The sequence below is a fragment of the Vespula vulgaris genome, chromosome 4 (genome assembly GCF_905475345.1).
Source record: "Vespula vulgaris chromosome 4, iyVesVulg1.1, whole genome shotgun sequence".
NCBI classification, from domain to species: Eukaryota; Metazoa; Arthropoda; class Insecta; order Hymenoptera; family Vespidae; genus Vespula; species Vespula vulgaris.
In genome coordinates, this window is record NC_066589.1 from 3244866 (window position 1) to 3264589 (window position 19724).

At 28.3% G+C, this 19724-nt stretch overlaps 5 protein-coding genes across 10 annotated transcripts; 4 read left to right on the top strand and 1 right to left on the bottom strand.

Moving 5' to 3' along the window:
- The first annotated feature begins 459 nt into the window (after positions 1–459).
- LOC127062913 (uncharacterized) lies at positions 460–5901 on the top strand. Its single transcript, XM_050991885.1, has 9 exons — positions 460–648; positions 753–950; positions 1115–1747; positions 1808–2353; positions 2431–2767; positions 3955–4288; positions 4955–5072; positions 5187–5347; positions 5563–5901. Exons 2-9 carry the CDS (start codon positions 765–767, stop codon positions 5621–5623), a joined length of 2376 nt encoding a protein of 791 aa, XP_050847842.1. The 5' UTR covers positions 460–648; positions 753–764; the 3' UTR covers positions 5624–5901.
- Positions 5902–6119: 218 nt separating this feature from the next.
- Positions 6120–10572, top strand: LOC127062914 (E3 ubiquitin-protein ligase LRSAM1-like). Of its 3 annotated transcripts, XM_050991886.1 has the most exons (13): positions 6120–6445; positions 6892–7134; positions 7403–7816; positions 7887–7916; positions 8127–8228; positions 8329–8437; positions 8578–8739; positions 8815–8914; positions 8978–9221; positions 9297–9422; positions 9506–9700; positions 9801–10004; positions 10145–10572. In XM_050991886.1, exons 1-13 carry the CDS (start codon positions 6368–6370, stop codon positions 10298–10300), a joined length of 2163 nt encoding a protein of 720 aa, XP_050847843.1. In that variant the 5' UTR covers positions 6120–6367; the 3' UTR covers positions 10301–10572. The 3 variants fall into 3 exon arrangements, with proteins under 3 accessions (XP_050847843.1, XP_050847844.1, XP_050847845.1); XM_050991887.1 differs by lacking the exon at positions 7887–7916 and having other exon boundaries at positions 6121–6445; XM_050991888.1 differs by lacking the exons at positions 7403–7816; positions 7887–7916 and having other exon boundaries at positions 6122–6445.
- Positions 10573–11644: 1072 nt separating this feature from the next.
- On the bottom strand, positions 11645–12637 carry LOC127062916 (DNA polymerase epsilon subunit 3). The gene is made up of 2 exons (XM_050991889.1): positions 12470–12637; positions 11645–12195 (listed from the first exon to the last, which is right to left on the bottom strand). Exon 2 carries the CDS (start codon positions 12172–12174, stop codon positions 11785–11787), a length of 390 nt encoding a protein of 129 aa, XP_050847846.1. The 5' UTR covers positions 12175–12195; positions 12470–12637; the 3' UTR covers positions 11645–11784.
- Positions 12638–12947: 310 nt separating this feature from the next.
- On the top strand, positions 12948–16140 carry LOC127063583 (gamma-soluble NSF attachment protein-like). 2 transcript variants are annotated; one of them, XM_050993565.1, is made up of 8 exons: positions 12948–13150; positions 13241–13308; positions 13377–13461; positions 13568–13585; positions 13682–13889; positions 13957–14205; positions 14290–14541; positions 14620–16140. In XM_050993565.1, the coding sequence occupies exons 1-8, from the start codon at positions 13101–13103 to the stop codon at positions 14815–14817; spliced, it is 1128 nt and encodes a 375-aa protein (XP_050849522.1). In that variant the 5' UTR covers positions 12948–13100; the 3' UTR covers positions 14818–16140. The 2 variants fall into 2 exon arrangements, with proteins under 2 accessions (XP_050849522.1, XP_050849523.1); XM_050993566.1 differs by lacking the exon at positions 12948–13150 and having other exon boundaries at positions 13244–13308; positions 13662–13889.
- A 675-nt stretch (positions 16141–16815) lies between these two features.
- Positions 16816–19245, top strand: LOC127063581 (protein MCM10 homolog). Of its 3 annotated transcripts, none has more exons than XM_050993563.1 (2): positions 16816–18810; positions 18907–19245. In XM_050993563.1, exons 1-2 carry the CDS (start codon positions 16971–16973, stop codon positions 19116–19118), a joined length of 2052 nt encoding a protein of 683 aa, XP_050849520.1. In that variant the 5' UTR covers positions 16816–16970; the 3' UTR covers positions 19119–19245. The 3 variants fall into 3 exon arrangements, with proteins under 3 accessions (XP_050849520.1, XP_050849519.1, XP_050849518.1); XM_050993562.1 differs by having other exon boundaries at positions 16817–17136; positions 17218–19245; XM_050993561.1 differs by having other exon boundaries at positions 16818–19245.
- Positions 19246–19724: the final 479 nt, after the last annotated feature.

Genomic DNA, 19724 nt, shown 5'->3' on the forward strand with positions numbered 1-19724 from the left:
TATTTCCACTATAATAAAATTTAAAGTATCCTAAGAACTATAATATCTAAAATATAATATTCAAAAATATTAATAAAAATATAATGATAGTGGCAACGAGATAGATATAAAATCGATGTTCTCTTTAAAAAGTTGTTAAGTACAATGATCGCGAGAAAAGAAAAAGCAAAAACTGCTTATACCGAGTTTCTCAACTAATCGTAAGAAACTCAAACTCGAGTTGCGAGTTCGTGAATCATGAAACACGGATCGATTCTTGAGTTCGAATACCTCAACGGAAAATCCGTTGAAGGTATAGAGGAGTTCAAGGTAATTGCCGTTGTGGATATAACGTGACCAGCTGCACGAAATACAAAAAAGCAACGTACTGTTCGACCACCCTCCTTTTCCTTTCGGTGAGAGGGTGGTAGAAATTCTGTACTGAATCACGAGTAAGGTAGTAGTTGTAAACGATCATAGTAGAGGGCAATGGATGAGACTCGTCAGTCGGCATTCGATCGTGCTGTGAACACGATGCGAATGATCCGATCATATCTTCGTTCATTCGCATGAGAGAAGAGTTTTCACATCGTACCGTTACTAACACATATGAAGAAATATTCTACCAACAATTATTTTGGAAAATCATAATTGTTCGAATTATCAAAGGTATAGATATATCATGTTGTAAATATATAGGAAAAATATTCTTCATTACTTTTCCATCGCATCGAATGGAAACATTTGAAGACATTAATCATACTTTTATTCAGAGAAATATACAAATGTCAGAGACTCGTAGATCGGTTGCCCGAGTTCGTCAACTCTCGTTACAATCGCCTACACCACGACGATGGCAACTAAGACGACAAAAAACGTCGGACGATGAGAAATCACCGAAGATTCATGGCGATCCTATTGGATCTGGAAAAAATCGCGTTAATTCGAGATCAGGATCTTTAAGACCGAAGGTCCTTTATTGATTTAATCTTTAATAGTATTAGTTCATTCTGTTCTAAATAGAACATTTTATATTGTTATCTGTGTTAATCGTACTGAGTAAACAATTTTAATTTACGAATCGAATTCCTTCTATTTTCGTTTTGTAATTAAAAAATTCTATTGAATCTTGCAGGTACGTATAGCTTGGGGCGAACGACATCGCGAGAATGACAGCATCGACCATGTCGAAGTCGTTGCACGACAAATTACCGGTAAGTCGAAGTTAGCCTTGAAAAAATGTCAGAACAGGAATATGATTGTAAATGAAGAGAAGTCATCAATACTTTACTCGAGGCAAGAGTTAACGGAAAGACTAAGACTTGCCTGGAAACATCGCGAAGAAAATAAAGCCAATATCGATATATTTTTGGCGCATGGTGTCGTCGAAGAACGATGCGATTCTGAATCATCGAATTATACTACTATTTCGGAACCACAGACACCTATCTCCAAAAGCAAAATTCTTCAATCGACGAAAGATAGACAGCTTATTCCCGATCGCAATAATTCGGATATTTCTCGTAACGATAATTCATATGAAATTCAAATAACGAAGCGTACAGATTCTCTTGAAAGTAGAACGGATTTGAACAAGGACATCAAAGAAACAAAAAGACCAAAAAAAACGAAAGTGATCGAGGACAACTTTAAAGTTGTTGAAACTTCTTCGGTGAAGCTTCAAAATGATGTTTGTTATTCAGGACCGATCGAGAGGATAAAGTATGTAGAAAACAACACTAACAAGACACTAGAAGGAACAATCGAGGTATAACTTCAACATGATCCTGTTGACAATAAATCTTCTTGTATAAATATTTTCTTTCAGGTTTCAGCGGATCAATTCGTTGAAAATGAAAAAGAAGTGTGCATCGAGAAAGACGATAAAATAAAATTACCAACATTAAAATCCGAAACTACCACATTAAACAATTTAAAAACACAAAACGAAGTATCGTCGGCGAAACAAAAACGTGCCAATTTTCAAAGCGGTACGAATAGAGCATTTCTATACACGGAAACAGATAAAACTGCTGTCTCGAGAATATCGAACGATACCGATATTCCATCGAGATTAAGTTCGATCGAAAGAAGCTCTTCGTGTAAAAGAACAATGGAAATCAAACAGAACGAAGCTAAGAGTGGGCCACAAAATGCGATAAAAAGTATAAACGATCAAAGGCCTAATCGAAAGTCAAGAAGTAGCTCTGCACCGTTACAAGGCCGAAGTTCATCTCGTATTCAAGTAAATATCGTCCTAGATACGACCTGTGATTCTGGAAAAGTTCAAAAAGGTTCAAACGAAATTAGTGATAAAGGAAAAATTAATGAGGAAGACGTTGTTACCGACAAAAAAAAAGAAATTCTATCGAAGGTAATATATTAAAGAGTTTTTTGAGATGCTAGTAATTAATTTTCTTACAATAATTTAACTATCCCAATTACTGTCAGCCGTCCTATGCACGACCAATAAGATCAGCTCCGATAAAAAAACGTTTAAAAAATATAAAGAAACGTCAACACAGCGTAGGATCCGCTTGCAAAGACGAACAATGTAATGGTTCACGAGGTCGATGTAGAATATCTACGAAAGATTGCGATGGGAAATCAAACGATATCATTACTATGGTTTCTTTAATCAGTTCGACCGAAAGCGACAGTGATCTCGAAAATTCACCAAACGAGGCTAAATTGATCAGTCAGTTACGAGAAAAATTAACTACAGCGCCGATCATAAAAACTTCGACAACGCCGATCCCAGGAAATATCAGGAAACCTGTGAAATCAGGTAAGTTCGAAGATTCGAACGTGAAAATGAATGAAAAATATTGGACAATATGTAGAAAGAATATGATTAAAATAATTTGGAATATCGTAAATTTCCAACTGCATAACATATTTTTTATTAATCTATTATATATCGTACCACTTTTTCAAATTTTGAAGTGATGCGTAAAATGAACGGCATTCGCATAATAAACTGATAAAAGCCGAGTAGGAATTCGATGAACCGTACGTAGGCGTAACAATGAGGTGAGGCGTACAACGATAATTAAAGGAACAAATTACAAAGGGTGCGAGACACGCGACGCACACATTCCATAAATTATCTTTTCGCTGGTTCGTTGTACTTAGATATCGTGCATGAATCAAACTGATCATAAATGAAAAATTTTCATGCAACGCCTTGATCGATATTTTTAATAGAACCGTCGAAATATTTTCTAGGAGTAAACTTTCGAATCGTGTAGTTTCAAACAAATTAAGAGTTTTCAATCGATCAATGTTAGATAGACGCGATAAACTGATATATTTTCTTCGAATAAAATGAATTCATGCTGTTACTACCGAAGACTTTTGTTATATAAGCATAGAAAACTGCAGTATGTACTTGTCTATTATACCATTTCTAACGGTTATCAAAAAGGTCTTCTTCATAAAGCGTTGTCTATCTTCTTCGTGCTATCCTTATAATCGATTGAACATGTTAAATCGACCAAACTTCTTCTCAACCCTATTAACCCTCAAGGACCTCCCTTCATGGAGCAAAATATCTCATTGAAACTCGACGCGCAATCAACTTACAATAATTACTTTATTTGAGTTTTAAACGAACTAATAAAACCGAAAAACGTGTTGGACTTCTTAACATTCCAAGCGTACTTTCATAGATATAGGAACAACGATAAATATTTTTTCAAACTTTAATTTAGCTCGTTATATCGGTCTTCATTCTTCCGTTATTTTAAACGATTGTTCAGAAAATCGTATAACAGATTTATCAATGTGCAAATGAATTTCTAATACGATCTCAATATGACAATATCTTCAAAAATATTGCAATATGCAAAATAATTTTTAAAAATGTAATATTCTCTAATCGTAATGGATGTTCGTATTATTTCTATCGAAAATAAATTTGACTAGACAATAACAAGAAACCAATGTTCAACGAATAAATAACGCATCTCGTAGTTTCTTTTCAAAGAGATTCCTTCGACGAGGATACCACTTTGGAAAAAGCACAGTTTGGTTGTGTAAAAACAAAAAATAGCCTCTCTCAAAATCGTTTCATCGTGATAAAAGATTCCGAAAACCTTGAAGAATACGGAACGAGCAAGGAATCGATTCTTTGGAAACCGAACGAAATCAAAACGGCTTTACCGATGCTATCGTTTGTCCAAGATGAAAGCGAATCTTTATGCGTTCCTTTGATGGAGCATGACATGCGAAGTCTAGCCGTACCAATCGGAAATATGGATGATATGAAAAAGAAGCCACATAGAATACGCAATACTTCAACCTTAGCGTAAGTCTTTCTGTTTTCTCTAAGGAAACAAAAAAATACATATTACTATGGATTTGTTCTATAAAAATCGTCGTGTTAAGTAAAAAGCAAATTCATTGGAAAAGCCACAAAAATATGATCTCTAAAATTAATCTATCCGTTATCACATACTTCGTTAATATTACGCCTATTTAGATTATTATTTATAAGTAAAGCAAAAGCACAATTACAAGTCGAGCATACTCCTTCTTTCAACAAAGTGTATATAGAAGATGCGCGTAGGTTCTACCATAATGAAGTTGGTTCTTCGACGATATCCGCATTTTAATATTTCATAAAGGTCACGAAATACGCTTTGATTACTCCATGATTTACGATAGTCGAGAAAAAAAAGAGCTGGATCGATACGATATACATATAACATTATCAAAAGAGCTATAACATACTGGTACGACCACTCTCATTTTATTCCACTTTCTGTGAATAATTTACAATGTAAATTTATAATAAATTTTTTTTCGATATTGAAAGGTATCTTCGATAATAATCGAATTTCTTCTATTACTCTTGACTAGTTGATATAATACCATATGAATAGATGATAATAATAGATGATATAAATAGATTGAATAAACGATATGATTACTAGTAATTTAAAAATTCTGATATATCGTAATATTTTTACAGTGTTCTTGATAAAAAAACAACGATGGTAGAGATCAAAAAGGATAATGAAGCAATAGCAACGGACGATCAGTCAGTCGCGCGTCGAACAATGATGGCTGCAAAATTTTTACTTCCAAAAGTAAGACGATTTAAGTATATATATGTGTGTGTGTGTGTGTATGATTCTAATCATAAATAATATATCGAAAAAGAGTTACGTATTATATAATTTATTGTATTTGTCTATTAAAAGGTCAATCCGAATACGGAGATTTCTTTGAAAGAAAAGAACACAGACGCAATACCGATAGAAATGGAGCCTCAACTTCAAACACGCAAAGAGAAGGATTGCTGGCATCTCTACAAACGAATGTGTGACAAAGGAGTCAACGTTTCTTTCGACACAGTTTTAAGGTGTTAACAAAATTATTTCTAGAATTGTCTTTTCTTTAGTATTTGGAATTTGTATGATCTAATTTTTAACTATTCTATCTATGAAGAATGAAATGTCAAAATAATCGACGACGTTAAAGTAATATTTCAGTAAGAAGCAGTTTATTAATAATAAATAAATGCTCGTTTGACCTATATGTATATATACGATATACTTTATACACATATTGTTTCAGAGGAATGCTCACACCCACGGAATATCGATTACGACAGAAAGAATATTCGCAGAATTTTTAAAAACGTTGTCCACCGCTTGTTAGCATTTGTTATTTCCATCTGTGAATATTTTTTTAGCGCGTTAGTATCGTAATTATTATTGTGTATCGATTATCTCGTTATATAAGGAGAAGACGAAAACTTATCTCTATCATAAAAATTTATAGCAAATGATACATTTGTTGTGTAATTGTTAGAATCTTTGTGTGTATAAAGGAAAAAATATAAAAAAAAAGCTATCGCTAATGTCATTATTAGAAAATAATATATAAATTTAAAAATAAATAATACGGAAATAAATTCGACATATTTTTATTTCAAGCCTCGATGCCTTTCTTAACGAATGCATTCTTTAGAATTAGAAATTAACGTTACAATGAAGAATGGCAATATTATCGGCGCATCATTGACAAATAGTAAAACACATTTTCTGCAACAACTGTACATTGTGCAGCACGTACGCGATTGGTCTGGTTAGATATAATAAGTATAGCGAGCGTTAGTTCGATGTCTGACTGGGAGGTGTTCCGTGCATGTTCCCTTAACTCAAACAGCAAATGACTACATTGCCAATTAACGTACTTGTTCGCGAGAGACGCAATATACGTAGTTGTACCGTGAATAAGAAGAATGCTTTGACAGATGATACGTGTCTCCGTTCGTGCTTCGCTAAAGCAAACGAAATCGCATCACGACGATCGAAGGCAAACCGATGACAATGTAAATTATATATGCCACATATCGCTGTCATGACACATAGGACTAATGATGTCTCTGATAAATAAACATGGGAGCAAAGTTAATATGGATTACAAAGCTCGTCTTGAGCATAAGTTGTATCTGGTATGTGTTCATTATAATTGGAGGTTAACGATTAACGTACTCATTCTCATTATACGATAACGTAAATTATCGTGATCGATTTGATCCTTTTATTATAATTATTTTTCAAACTACATAAAATATATTAGTACATAGTAAGGTATTTGAACTAAAGATGGGGGTTGATGGTCAAAGGATTCACCAGCCAGCTCCCAATATAAAATATGATGTTAATAACACTGACTTGATGCATGACTTTGTTCTGTCTAACTAAAAATAATCATGATGTTGTTACTATGGTATTGACATTGAATGTTAATTATGATACCAATAGAACAATAATTTTATGATTGATTTTTATTGTTGTTTCTTTTTGTAGCTTTTTTAAAAAATATTCAAGTTCAAATAAATTTCATAGTAATATTATACGTATTATGATAATTATTCTATTTATTAACATATGATAGGCAAGGGAAAATCCAGAACCTGTTTTTGATATCTCTGAATGTGCCCTAAAACATGTGCCACCTGGGATTTATTCATTATGCAAAGTCTTTAGGAAGAAAATCTTATGGATGTATCGTAATAAGTTATCTTCTCTTTCGGGTGGAGGTACCTTGAATGATCTATCTTTGCTTACTGTCTTAGATCTTCATGGAAATCAATTTAGTACCTTGCCTCCTGACATTATGTGTCTTGTTTCACTCAAGGTATAACCACATATATATTATATTACATTATATTTCATTTAAATATACATACAAAATATATCTAGATCTCTTTTTATATAGTGACTTATATAAAAAAATATTTTTTCAAAAAAATATACATGATTTTTATAACATTTTCTGCAAACTAATTACTGTATTTTTGTAACCATATAAGTATAAACTATATAAAAAAAATACTGTATAAAAAGAGATATAGATATATAATTTATTTGATATACACATAACAAATCATTTCTTTATACTTTAGGAATTATATCTACAAGAAAATAATATAAGCAAACTACCCAACGAAATAGCACATTTAAATAAATTAATTATCTTAAATGTATCAAGAAATAATTTGAAACAATTACCAGAAGTAATTGGTAAACTTCAGCATCTTATTACTTTGGATATTAGTTACAATAAACCTCTTCAAAAACTTCCTAAATCTCTGGGTTATCTACAATTAATAACAAGTTTAAATATTGATGGATTAAAATTATCTTATCCACCTGAAGATATTTTGAGTGGGGGTACTATTGTAATCATTGCATTTTTAGCAAATGAATCTGGAATTGAATATTCCCCTGAAGATTCAGTTTCAGATAATGACTTGTCCAGAGAGACAAGCTCTGAAAATGTACAAGCAATATACTATGATAAGAATAGCGATGTGCAGGTATTGCATGTTGACAGCTTGCCTTTTGGTGTTGTAATGCATGTCATAATGTTCTTATTTCTGTTTTTAGGAAACATTGCAGCAGTTAGAAAAAGCAAAGGCATGCATAGCTATTTTTATGTTTCAAAATATTTTGTATCAGTATCATTGCTTTTTATTGTTTATTATAATTTAACATAACTATTTTTATTTCATTCATAAAATAATAAGTTTCTACAATTTTACAATTAATTCTTTGAATTTTATTCAAGTAATACATGTTTATTTATTTCTACATAAAATTTATACTATAAGATTATTTATTTTACAGGAGCAGCGTCAATTTGCATTATTAGAAGTAGAAAGAAATATAAAACAACAGAAAGAATATGAAATTGAGGTTCAATCTATGTTAAAGTCACATAAACAGAAGGTATTTCAGATCTATGTGTTTGACATTAATGGTTAAATTCATTATCTTAAATATAAGGCAAAACTTTATAATCAAATGCACTGTGCATTCTTAATTTCAGCTGTTAAAAGACTTGGCACTACAACAAACTCAGTTAGAACACAAATTAGAAAAAGTACAAAAAGAAAGAGACATTAATAGAGCACGTCTGCTTTCCTACATTTCTAATGGTATATCAGTTTTGTTGTTATTTTCAAATTTATTAATAAAGACAATTATAAAATTATAACAATTCTTTATCTAATTTAAGCATAATTCATATTATCTAACATTTATTCGTAATTCAACAATAATATTCACTCATTTTTAGCTGAAAAAGAAGCTGATAATGTAATAAAAGAATTTCTGAGAAATAGTGAAGAAGAAAGACAAACTCAAGCTGAACTATTAGAACGAGAAGCACAAGAAGAAATGCAATTATTATCATCTTGTCATTCAGAACAGTTCTTATTTCGTACAAAGGATACTCTCTGTAAATTTCGTATATTTAATAATTTAAATAATTAAAATATATAAAATATATATATATAAATATTTTTGTTTTTAGTGGCAATGGAAGAATTATTGGAAGAAGAATTATATAGGACAAGAAAATTGGAAGAACATACGAACTACAAAAATTATACTGCACAATCATTATTATCTTTGTTAGTATTTCACTAAATAATTTCAATAAATATTTTTCAATTGTTACAATTTTAAAATTGCAGAGAAGTAAGGCAGAATGATCATCTTGCACAAATTGTACAAAATCAAGAAAAAAGTAGACAAGATCTTATTGACAAAATACGTCAAGATGAAGTATTACAAAAGGTTGCAGTAGCAGCTTTATTAGAACGCAGTGATGCACGATCTTGGAGTATTATGCAACAAGTGAATTTGGTCCAATCACAGTTAGCTGCATTAACTAATATAGAACTAGAAAGAAGAAAATTTGAAATAAACCAACAACTTGTAAGAAAATTCAGTCAATTATATTTTATAATAGACTTTCTTTTTCTTTATTCATAAAATATTATGAATTTGCAGAATGAGATTGCTGAACGAAGAGTAGCATTAAGTGCTATTCTTATCAGTTTATTAGAACAACAAAAAAATAGAAGAGATCAACTTCTGGAAACCATTAATCATATTGAACAAAAACGATCTAGTAGTGTAATTACCTGCTTTATTTTTATTTTATTTAGATATCAATTTGACTTATTTTATTTTTCTTTAATTTTGTATTTATTTTGAAGGATTTGAGAAGAAGCAGTCAATTTTGGTTAATGCAGTACCATTCGTTAATGGAAACTCGTCCTCAGGGTTTATTAGAGATGTTAGAACCTACGTTAGTGCGGCATGTTGCAATTGCAGGAGCACTACACTGCCTACCTTTTTTAGCTACATTACCATCTTTACTACCAAACATTAATGATGAACAATTACAAGCTGTTCGTAACATTTATTAGCATAAATTTTTAAAATAGTTAATTTAACAATTTAAATGCATTTTTAATTTATATACAGCTAAAAAATAATATAACTTTGCAGATTGGTATAACAAATGAACGGGATCGCACTGCTATAAAAATGGCTGCTGAAAATTATTTGGCTGAAATAAAAACAAATGAAGATAACTCACCAATATTGCCTTCTGCACCACCTGAAGAAGCTTCTACTAGTTATAATCAACCCGAACTTGATATTGTAAAAAGTATTAATACTGCTGAATGTGTCGTTTGTCTTGATTTACAAGTGAGTTTAATAGATATTTTTTATTAGATAAATATTGTTAATTTTTGTAATACTTTTATCTCTTTTTACAACAATATAAGTAATTACATAAAAATAATTTATTATCATATCATTACTTTTATTGTTTTTGATTTTTATAGTGTGAAGTAATTTTTCTACCATGTGGACATTTATGTTGTTGCTCAAATTGTGCAAATATGGTTTCATCGGAATGTCCCATGTGCCGAAGTATTATAGAACGCAAAATGAAAATTTTTAAAGCCATAAGCCATGAGATGCCTTTTTTAAAAGATTAGAGTACCAGTTACTGGTTATTTTTAAGATACAGTACGTAATATACACGTAATAAAAAAAAGATATATTACATATATACAGCATTTTTACTAATAACTGATGTTTATTGTTGTGTTTAGATGTGACCATTTATTTATTATGCATTTCATATTTCTCTATAAACTTCATTAATTTAATTAATAAATTAGATCACATATACAATCTAGCATAAACTTTATAAAAATGTTTCTTTTATAAAAACATCTATAGTCATAATAAAAAAATAAGAATACTACATATTCGTATACATGTTTTTCTAATGACTTAAAGTATAAATAATTAAGATGAATGAAATTTGCCAAAGTGATATGAATATTACCCAAGTGAAAATTAAAGATTTATAATTTTTCTATTATTGAAATATTATTAAATATTACTAAATAAAATGGTCCCTTCAATTATATTGTTTATAGATTTTATTGTTAGGCATGATCTAAATATATGCAATATAATAGTTTATGTATATTATTCAATTGAAAAACTGCTGGAAATAGATCATATAAAGCAAATATTGAAAAAAGTAGATATCATAATTTTATTCTACTATTTGTTATAAAAAGTAATATTTTAATAATAAAAAAAATAAAATTTGGATATTATTTAAAAAACTTCTCGCATATAATTAAGTAATACAAAAACTATATATTTGGTTTGGAGAGACCATACTAAAATTAAAGAGCTAGATTTTATATATAAAATATTACTATAACATATCAGTCCCCAGTATACATCACATTTCTATAATAAGAATAAATATGCTAATCAAATTTTCTAAGTAATCTATAAAGGTTGTAGAATAAAAAATAATTTTGCATTTAAGCCAAGTACAATGAAAATTAAATAGATTAAGATTTTGGGTAGGCATTTTAATCTGCTACAATTTTCAAGTTTTATATTAAATGTGATTCTATAGTAATATAACTTTATTTCTACATACTATATAAATGATATTGAATATTTAAATCAAAGATGAGTAATCTAAGTTAATTTCGAAATTTGATTTATTCTAATGACAACGGCAAGAGATATGTAGAGTAAAATATTTGTAAACCCATATTTGTATGACATTTTTATAAACAACTAATAATTATCATATTAATTGTAAATATTTCTTATAATATTGAAATATAAATTGGTTATGTACAAAATTAATCTATTCAATTATATGATAAGAAAAAATGATATATGAAATTATATCATTATGATATAGTAAACAAATATGTACAAAAATTATTGTTGTTATAAAATGTAAGTGATACTTTTATCTTTCTTCACAAGATAAAAGAATAAATATAACTATGGAAAAGTAAACATCATACTTGTATATTTGATAATTATTATATATAATGGTTATAATAATAAATACATAATATAAAAAAAACTGCACTTTTGCGATTGACTTTATATTATCAAGAAGTATTAATACAAAAAGTTATTCTCAACTATGTTATAAAGTTGTAATTTCCTTTCCAGTATCTTCATCTTCAACTATTTCATCTTCATCTTTCTTGATCTGCTTTCTCTTTGTTGTAGCATCTTTCTTTTCTTTTTGAGTTCTTTTAAAATTTTCTAAAGATTCTTGCAAAGGATCTACAAACTGATCAAAATCTATGTCTGCCATTGCTTGTATAACATCTGTGCCACTAATAGTTTTACGATTTGCTTTTTTGGCTATTATGTTTGCTGACGATGTTAAATATAAAATAAAAATTGATGAAGCTTTAGCAATAGCAGTTCTTGCATCTTTTCCTATAGTAACTCCATCTGGTAAAGCTTCCTTTATAATTCTAGTAACAACCGCATTTGGAAGGTTTAAATCTTCTAATCGTTCAGCCATTTAATTATTTTGTATAAAAGCCTAAGTAAAGAAAATAAAGAATAAAACGTGAATTAGCTGAATGTACTAAGAAAATTGTTTCTTCTAAATGAAAATAATATAGTAAAATAAATATTATATAATACATATTTTAATTATAAAAAGATAACGTGTATTTAGTGTTTATTTAACAACTTATCAACATATATTTACATATGTATATTATCAAACAAAGTAATACACAGTTCGTATAGGTTATATATCATTATACATAGAAAAATATAAATTTAAAGTAATGTCTAAATATTGCATTTACCTTCAATATTTAATGTTATGTATGTACATGCACGCTTTTATTTCTTCCGAAATATAATACTTCCAATGAAAAATAAGGTTTTACAATGCACTGCCCTATTGCTTTCCCGCTGTTTCCCGCTAAGGGCCATTGTAGTAAACAATCACAAAAATTCGATTATAAAATCGAAACTAAAGAAAATTAAATAGAATGGATTATGAATGTAGTATAGACATTCTATAATCCTCCGCTAGATGTCATCTATCGACATTTTCATTTATTGTCAAAAAAAGAATATATATTTTGTAACTTAAGATTATATAAATATAATAATTAATTCGATTAATCGCGATAAATCTTTTATTTATGTATCATATTTTTATTTACCGAGTTTGTAGACAAGACCAATAAAAACAATCGTATTTGTATCGGACAGCGCCATCTCGCGTTGACAATTACATGAAGTACGAAAAATCTTGTTTTACACTTGTTCTAACTAAGAATATCAATTTTATGGAATAAAAAGAGTGCACAGTGCCTTGACAAGAAGTACCTGTCACAAGTGATATTGGAATCGAACACTATTTCATTCCTTAACAAAAGGATTTATTGAAGAGAAGGGTAATTACCAACTTACACCATTTGGAGAAAAATGTCAAAAATCGAAGAAGGCAATGCTCACATACGGCAAGCTGAGAAAAGGTATTATTATTGAACGAGAAAAGAAATAATATGAAGAACTTAATTTTTAACATGAAATAAAAAATGTTTGTCTTGTTATTATTGTTACAGCTTAAAAACTTCTTTATTGAAATGGAAGCCTGATTTCGATTTTGCTGCTGATGAATATACACATGCAGGTAAAATATTTTATCACTTTTACAAATGATGTATCTTAATAATATATATTAATTTTAATTTATTTTAGCTACTTGTTTTCGAATTGCTAAATCATATCAACAGTGTAGAGATTGTTTAATGAAAGCTTCTGATTGTTATAAACAAAATAGAGCGTATCCTTTGATAAATCAATATCATCATATTATATATATGTTGTGGTAAAATTAATTGATGTTATTATATATTTGACTATATTTATTATCCTGAATCATATTATAGATGGTTTCATGCGGCAAAGTAAGTATTTATTGTTATATATATTAAGTTGTTGTTTACTACAAAGAAAAGTATTGATATTATCTTGTATTTGAAGTCATCAAGATATGTTTTCAGGAGTATAGAACAAAGTTTATTAATTTGCAAGGAAATGGGCAATCTTTCAGAAGTATCAAAACTTGCACATAGTTCTTGTTCTTTGTACCAACAGCATGGTTCACCTGAATCAGGTGCTACAGTACTTGATAAAGCAGGAAAAATGATAGAGTCTACACAGCCAGAACAAGCTTTAGAATTGTTTAAGCGTGCAGCAGATATTCTGATGGTATAAATTATTTATTGCATAAGATAATATATAATATGGGTTATATAAAAAAATCTTTTGATTAAAGGGTGAAGATAGTCCTAGACAAGCAGCAGAATATATGAGCAAGGTAGGAAGGCTTTTGGTAAAACTGCAAATGTATGATCAAGCTGCAGATGCCATTCGCAGAGAAATAGGAATGCATCAACAAATAGATCATATACCATCAGTTGGCCGTCTGGCAGTAGCATTAGTATTAGTACAACTAGCACGTGGTGATCAAGTTGCAGCAGAAAAGGCATTTAAAGAATGGGGCAATTATTGTGATGCACCTGAGGTATTTTTAAAAATAAATATATTATATAAATTGCTCTCTACTGATTGTCTTTAGCATTAATAATATCATTAACTTATTAAATAGGTTCAAACTTTGGAAATGCTTTTACAAGCATATGATAATGAAGATGCAGATGCAGCTAGATCTGCACTAAACAGTCCTTTTATTAAACACATGGATGTTGAATATGCAAAACTTGCTCGAGGTTTACCTCTACCACAACAAGTATATGCTGTACCACCCGTAGGTATTAGGGCAAATGCAGCAGAGTCATATGTATCACCTAATGCTACCAAATTAACTGGGCAGGCTACAGTTGAAGCTGAAGTCAATTCTGTAAGTATATAAGATGAATATTTATAATTTTCTTTTAAATATACATTCATAATATGTTTATGTTTATTCGTTTTATAGAAAGAAAATGATACTGCTACTACTGCTGCTGCTGCTGCTGCTGCCACTGTTGCCGATACTACGGCTGCTACTGCTACTGTATCTAATGATACAATGGAACAAATACCAAATAAAATAGAAGATGAGAAATCTAATATAACTCTACAAACTTTAGATACAAAAGAAGATTCTGATGACTATGAAGGTGGATTGTGTTGATTGCCTTCCTTATAAATATACAATTCTTATTTAGAATTCCATATACATAGAATCTAATTTCAAGTATTATTTCCTACATTATTCCATTTAAATAATATACAATGTTAAAGATAATCGGATATGTGCAAGATGACGCTTGTAATATGAGAGTACAATTCTTAAATATACTGGAAATTACAGTATATTTTGCAAGTCATATAGAAAATGGAAGAGCAGTATATAAATTTGTCATATACATATACATATATATGTATGTATATGTGTTTGCACATGCGTGTTGTTTATGCAGAAAGATTTAAACAAAAGTAATACCAATTTAGGTCATATACATGATATATATATATATATATATATATATATATGTGTGTGTGTGTGTGTGTGTATATTACCATACACGCTTTAAGCAAAAATAAACGTATTATATTTGCAAGCAAATAAACTGCTTTATACTATAGATCAGAATAGATTAATATATTATATAAAACTTACATGTGTCTGAAATTGTTGAGGCCTTCTGTTAAATTTTCTGTAAAATATGAATTTTACTGAAAAAAATATTATATAATTTTATTTATATTTCACATTGAGTTCTGCAAATATTACATTATTATTTACTACGTTATTATTGTTATTATAGTTATTATTGTTTCTAATAACATTATTTATTATTATTTATATCTATATTAGTATATAATATAAAAAGTGTCAACTATATTTATATAAGTTTTTTTGCAGAATTATAAATAAAGAAAATGATATTATTTGACAAATTAACTTGTAGTTATATTTCCGTGTTAATGAAACTACAATTAATTATTTATATAGTACTGTTATATATTAAGACTTAATACATTAAAGCTGTGCATCATCCCTGATTTTTTAATGTTACAGTATAAATTTATAATATAACAATAAGATACAGATTAATACTTAAACAATTTTGATGAACAAGGACTCATTTTAAAGATAAAATTTCAAATGCAGATATATTGAAATATAATTATAGATCATATAACGCAAGTATTGTCAAGCGAATGGCTGCATATTTCAATTTATTTTTAAAATACCTTTAATTTAACTCTAATTAAATATTAAAGTACTAACACTTTACATTGCTAATACTTTTAAATAAATAGATTGGATATAGTAGAATTCCAGGAACAACTACAAAGTATATAAATTTATGACTGAAATTAAGATTTTGTTAATTATTTGGTGAATATAATAATTAATGATTACCTATATATCTAGATATTATATTATATAATTCAGAATATTTGTTCATTTCCACACTATCTATGAAATAAAATTCTCAATATTGTTCTTCTTGGTTTCTTCAGTAGGAGTAGTTCTTTATATATTCTAATTAATCGTTATTTAAATGTTTTAATTTAAAAATGTTATATGATATAATAATACATAATATAATAATATAAAAATAAGAATAATTACAAGAAGAAAAGTAGAAGAATATAATTATATATCTAGCTTATGTAGATTCTACATTATCATACATAATATAGAATATACAAATAAATTATGTATATCCTATATTTTATATGATAATGGTGATTTATAAGAATAAAAGAAGAAAAAATATATTTAAAAAAACAAGATACAATATAAGCAATTTACTTGGCAATATCTCATAAAGATATCTGTTCCTTTTTGTCACTTAATTTGGTTGTTTTTCTTGAGATCTTTAAGAAATTGTACTTTTCTATAATAAACATTAAAGCCTTCTCTTTCCAAATGCTTTAGATTAAAAGATTAATTTACTAATTTTATAGCTGTTTAAACCATATTGTGATATAAACAAAGCACAATAATCTAATATTTAAACATTAATAATATTATAAAATGATTTTAATTTTATATTTTAATAAAATTAAATCTTGATCTCCAGATAGATAAATACATGCAATATCAAGAAAAATAAACAAACGTTTAATTGACTTTGATGTATATTATGTATTACAGGAGTATAACCTATATAATTTATATACCGATGGGGACTCATGGGAACAATGTTTTCTTATTGTCTTGTAGTTCATATTTTGCCATACCTGTCGCTAAAGTCTCATACGCTACGAGCAAAAAGTGGTGAATAACCTTAATGTTTATATTTTATCAGAAATTTATCGATTTCAAATATGGATAGTGATAATGATTCTGATGGAGCTAATATTTTGAGTGATCTTTTATCAAACAGTGATGTAGAAGAAAATGGATCTACAAAAACTAAAACTATTAAAGAAATGGACTATAATTTTTTGGATTCTATATCTAATAATGCATGTATTGACAAAGTAGATAATAGTAAGTGCAACGCTAGTAATCCGAAGCCAAATAATACTGAAAATATTGACGAACTTTTCGGTGATAATATTGATTCTTCAGATGATGAAGACAAACGTTATTTTGAGGAACAAAAGTATTCTGAATATGGACGTAATATAAAACTTTTATTAAAGAAAGATGAAGTAAAAAAGAAAGATACTTGTACACCATATGAAAAAGATAGTAGATCGCTTGCTGTTAAAAGTATTACATCAAACAATAATATTACAAATTTATCACCTGTGCAAAATAATGTTCATTGCGATCCTTTTTTTGGAATAAGAATTGTTAATCCACTTATATCTTTTAAACAAATGAGAGAACAAATGAATGGTAAATCAGCTATAACAGTCTCTAAAATTAAAACATGTATAATATCAGGTACATTGTCTAATGATTGGGTAATAGCTGGAGTATTAATTAACAAATCACCTACTAAAACTTCACAAAAAGGTTCATCATATAGTATATGGAAAATTACTGATTTATCTGAAAACATGGCAACAGTTTCTATTTTTTTATTTAGTGCTGCTTATAAAACATTTTGGAAAACTACTCTTGGTACTGTAATTGGTATTCTAAATCCAAATATTATGGAATCTAAGGATCAAATTGATCAAGCAACATTGTCTATTGATACTCCTCAAAAAATGTTGATCATTGGAAAATCAAAAGATATGGGAAAATGCAAGTCAACAAAGAAAAATGGAGAACCATGTACTGCTATTGTAAATATTAATCGATGTGAATTTTGTGTGTATCATGTCAAACAAGAATATAAAAAATGTTCTAAACGAGCAGATTTAGGATCAAACAATAATGTTCGTGGATTTTCATCCGATCTTCCTAAAAGTAAATCTCAACAAACTTCACGATTTTTCAATAGTAATGGTATGCAACCATTTACTCCAATTCGTGCACAGGAAAGTGTCAAATTACGTACGCATGATCAAAAACGTTTAGCTCTTCTTTCTGAAGTGGATTATGATAAATCTAAATCTAATAAAAATAACACAGAAATAAAAAAAGGTATCATTTCTGTAGATTTACAATATAATCAAAAAGCAAAAGATTATGAAAAAATAAATAAATTAAAAGTTTGGAATAGTAATAAACAATTAAAGATGGAATTAGTACCATCATCTTCACAATCCACAAGTATTGAAAATGGAAGTCGTACTATTACAGAAAATAAAGAAAAGAAAATGATAAATACAGGAATATCTTTATTATCAACACCACGTTTAGGTATAGGTTGTAATAATGGTAAAATTGATTTTTCTCAACCAATTACTAAAAGACAAATTGATATTGCAAAAAGAAATGCAATTAAATGGGTTCAACAGAATGGTATAATTAAGCCCAAAAATCCAAATAAGATAAGCTTGGAAAAGGGAGAAAAAAGAGGTACCAAACGTACAAGAGAAATTATTGAACACATGGAAGAAACACAAGAATCAAAAAAGTCTAATTCTTTACCAAATAATTTTAAGAAATTAATGGAAACTAAATCTGTGCATGTAGATCTCATAGAAAAATCATATGAAAAAGAACAAGAAAAATATTTCAATAAATTAGAAATAACAGAAAAAATGGAAAAAAAGATGTTATCAACCTTTAAAATAGAATGCAAAGCTGTAAGATGTTTAATATGTAAATACACTGCATTTTCAAGTTCAGATTTTTGTAAAAAACAAAAACATCCACTTCGTGTAATAAATGCTATTAAAAGATTCTTTAAATGTTCAGATTGTGGTAACAGAACAGTTAGTCTTGAAAAACTACCTCTACATAGCTGTACAAAATGTAACAGTTCAAATTGGTTACAAGCTGCAATGATGGATGAAAGAAAAACTAATATTATTACAACAAATTTATCTGTGCGTGGTGGTGAAGAAAAGTTTTTAGGATCATCATTGACAAATGCTGATTTAAATCTCTTAGTCCCAAAAACGGATTAGTAGATATAAACTTTAAAACTTATAAAAAGTATCAACAGATGTATAGAAAAATTACAATGTATTTTTAGCATTTTTATATACATATGTATTAAGATCCAATTTCAGGAAATACATATTTTTCATATAATGACAAGATATATTCTAAATAAATATCAATATCATCTAGGATTTTTATTTTTTCACAATTATATATATTCATTATTTACGTACTACAAAATATCATATCATAACCTAAATACATAATATCATAACCTAAACATATTAATTAAATTTAACCTCCTAGTAATTTTATTTGCGTTATCGAATTTATAAAACTTATTACAATTCAATGAATGTATCGCTAGGTTCAAAATAAATAATGCAGAAGACTAATATGGTACACTGTTACATACATAATTATTTTGTGCTTTTAATTAAATCTTCTAATTGTGGTTTAACACGTTCACGCCAGCGTTCTTCTTTCGTTTCTCTCCGTAAGGCGGCTCTTATATTCATGCTTTTCTTCATTCTGCTTTTTCTATTAATATACTTGTTGAATTTTCATTATTAAAATTTTCATTATTAAAATTTTCAACTATATAGCAATTTTTTCTAATTACTAAACAA

What these genes read in the sequence shown, in the direction of transcription:
- LOC127062913 (XM_050991885.1), top strand. Translation starts at nt 765, where the DNA reads ATGTCAGAGACTCGTAGATCGGTTGCCCGAGTTCGTCAACTCTCGTTA. An exon ending in AAAAAGAAATTCTATCGAAG is followed by an intron (nt 2,354 to 2,430) that starts GTAATATATTAA and finishes AATTACTGTCAG; the next exon opens with CCGTCCTATGCACGACCAAT. An exon ending in TCTTTCGACACAGTTTTAAG is followed by an intron (nt 5,348 to 5,562) that starts GTGTTAACAAAA and finishes ATATTGTTTCAG; the next exon opens with AGGAATGCTCACACCCACGG.
- LOC127062914 (XM_050991886.1), top strand. Translation starts at nt 6,368, where the DNA reads ATGATGTCTCTGATAAATAAACATGGGAGCAAAGTTAATATGGATTAC. An exon ending in AGCAGTTAGAAAAAGCAAAG is followed by an intron (nt 7,917 to 8,126) that starts GCATGCATAGCT and finishes TTTATTTTACAG; the next exon opens with GAGCAGCGTCAATTTGCATT. An exon ending in ATGATGAACAATTACAAGCT is followed by an intron (nt 9,701 to 9,800) that starts GTTCGTAACATT and finishes ATAACTTTGCAG; the next exon opens with ATTGGTATAACAAATGAACG.
- LOC127062916 (XM_050991889.1), bottom strand. Translation starts at nt 12,174, where the DNA reads ATGGCTGAACGATTAGAAGATTTAAACCTTCCAAATGCGGTTGTTACT.
- LOC127063583 (XM_050993565.1), top strand. Translation starts at nt 13,101, where the DNA reads ATGTCAAAAATCGAAGAAGGCAATGCTCACATACGGCAAGCTGAGAAA. An exon ending in ATACGGCAAGCTGAGAAAAG is followed by an intron (nt 13,151 to 13,240) that starts GTATTATTATTG and finishes TTATTGTTACAG; the next exon opens with CTTAAAAACTTCTTTATTGA. An exon ending in TGATGAATATACACATGCAG is followed by an intron (nt 13,309 to 13,376) that starts GTAAAATATTTT and finishes AATTTATTTTAG; the next exon opens with CTACTTGTTTTCGAATTGCT.
- LOC127063581 (XM_050993561.1), top strand. Translation starts at nt 16,971, where the DNA reads ATGGATAGTGATAATGATTCTGATGGAGCTAATATTTTGAGTGATCTT.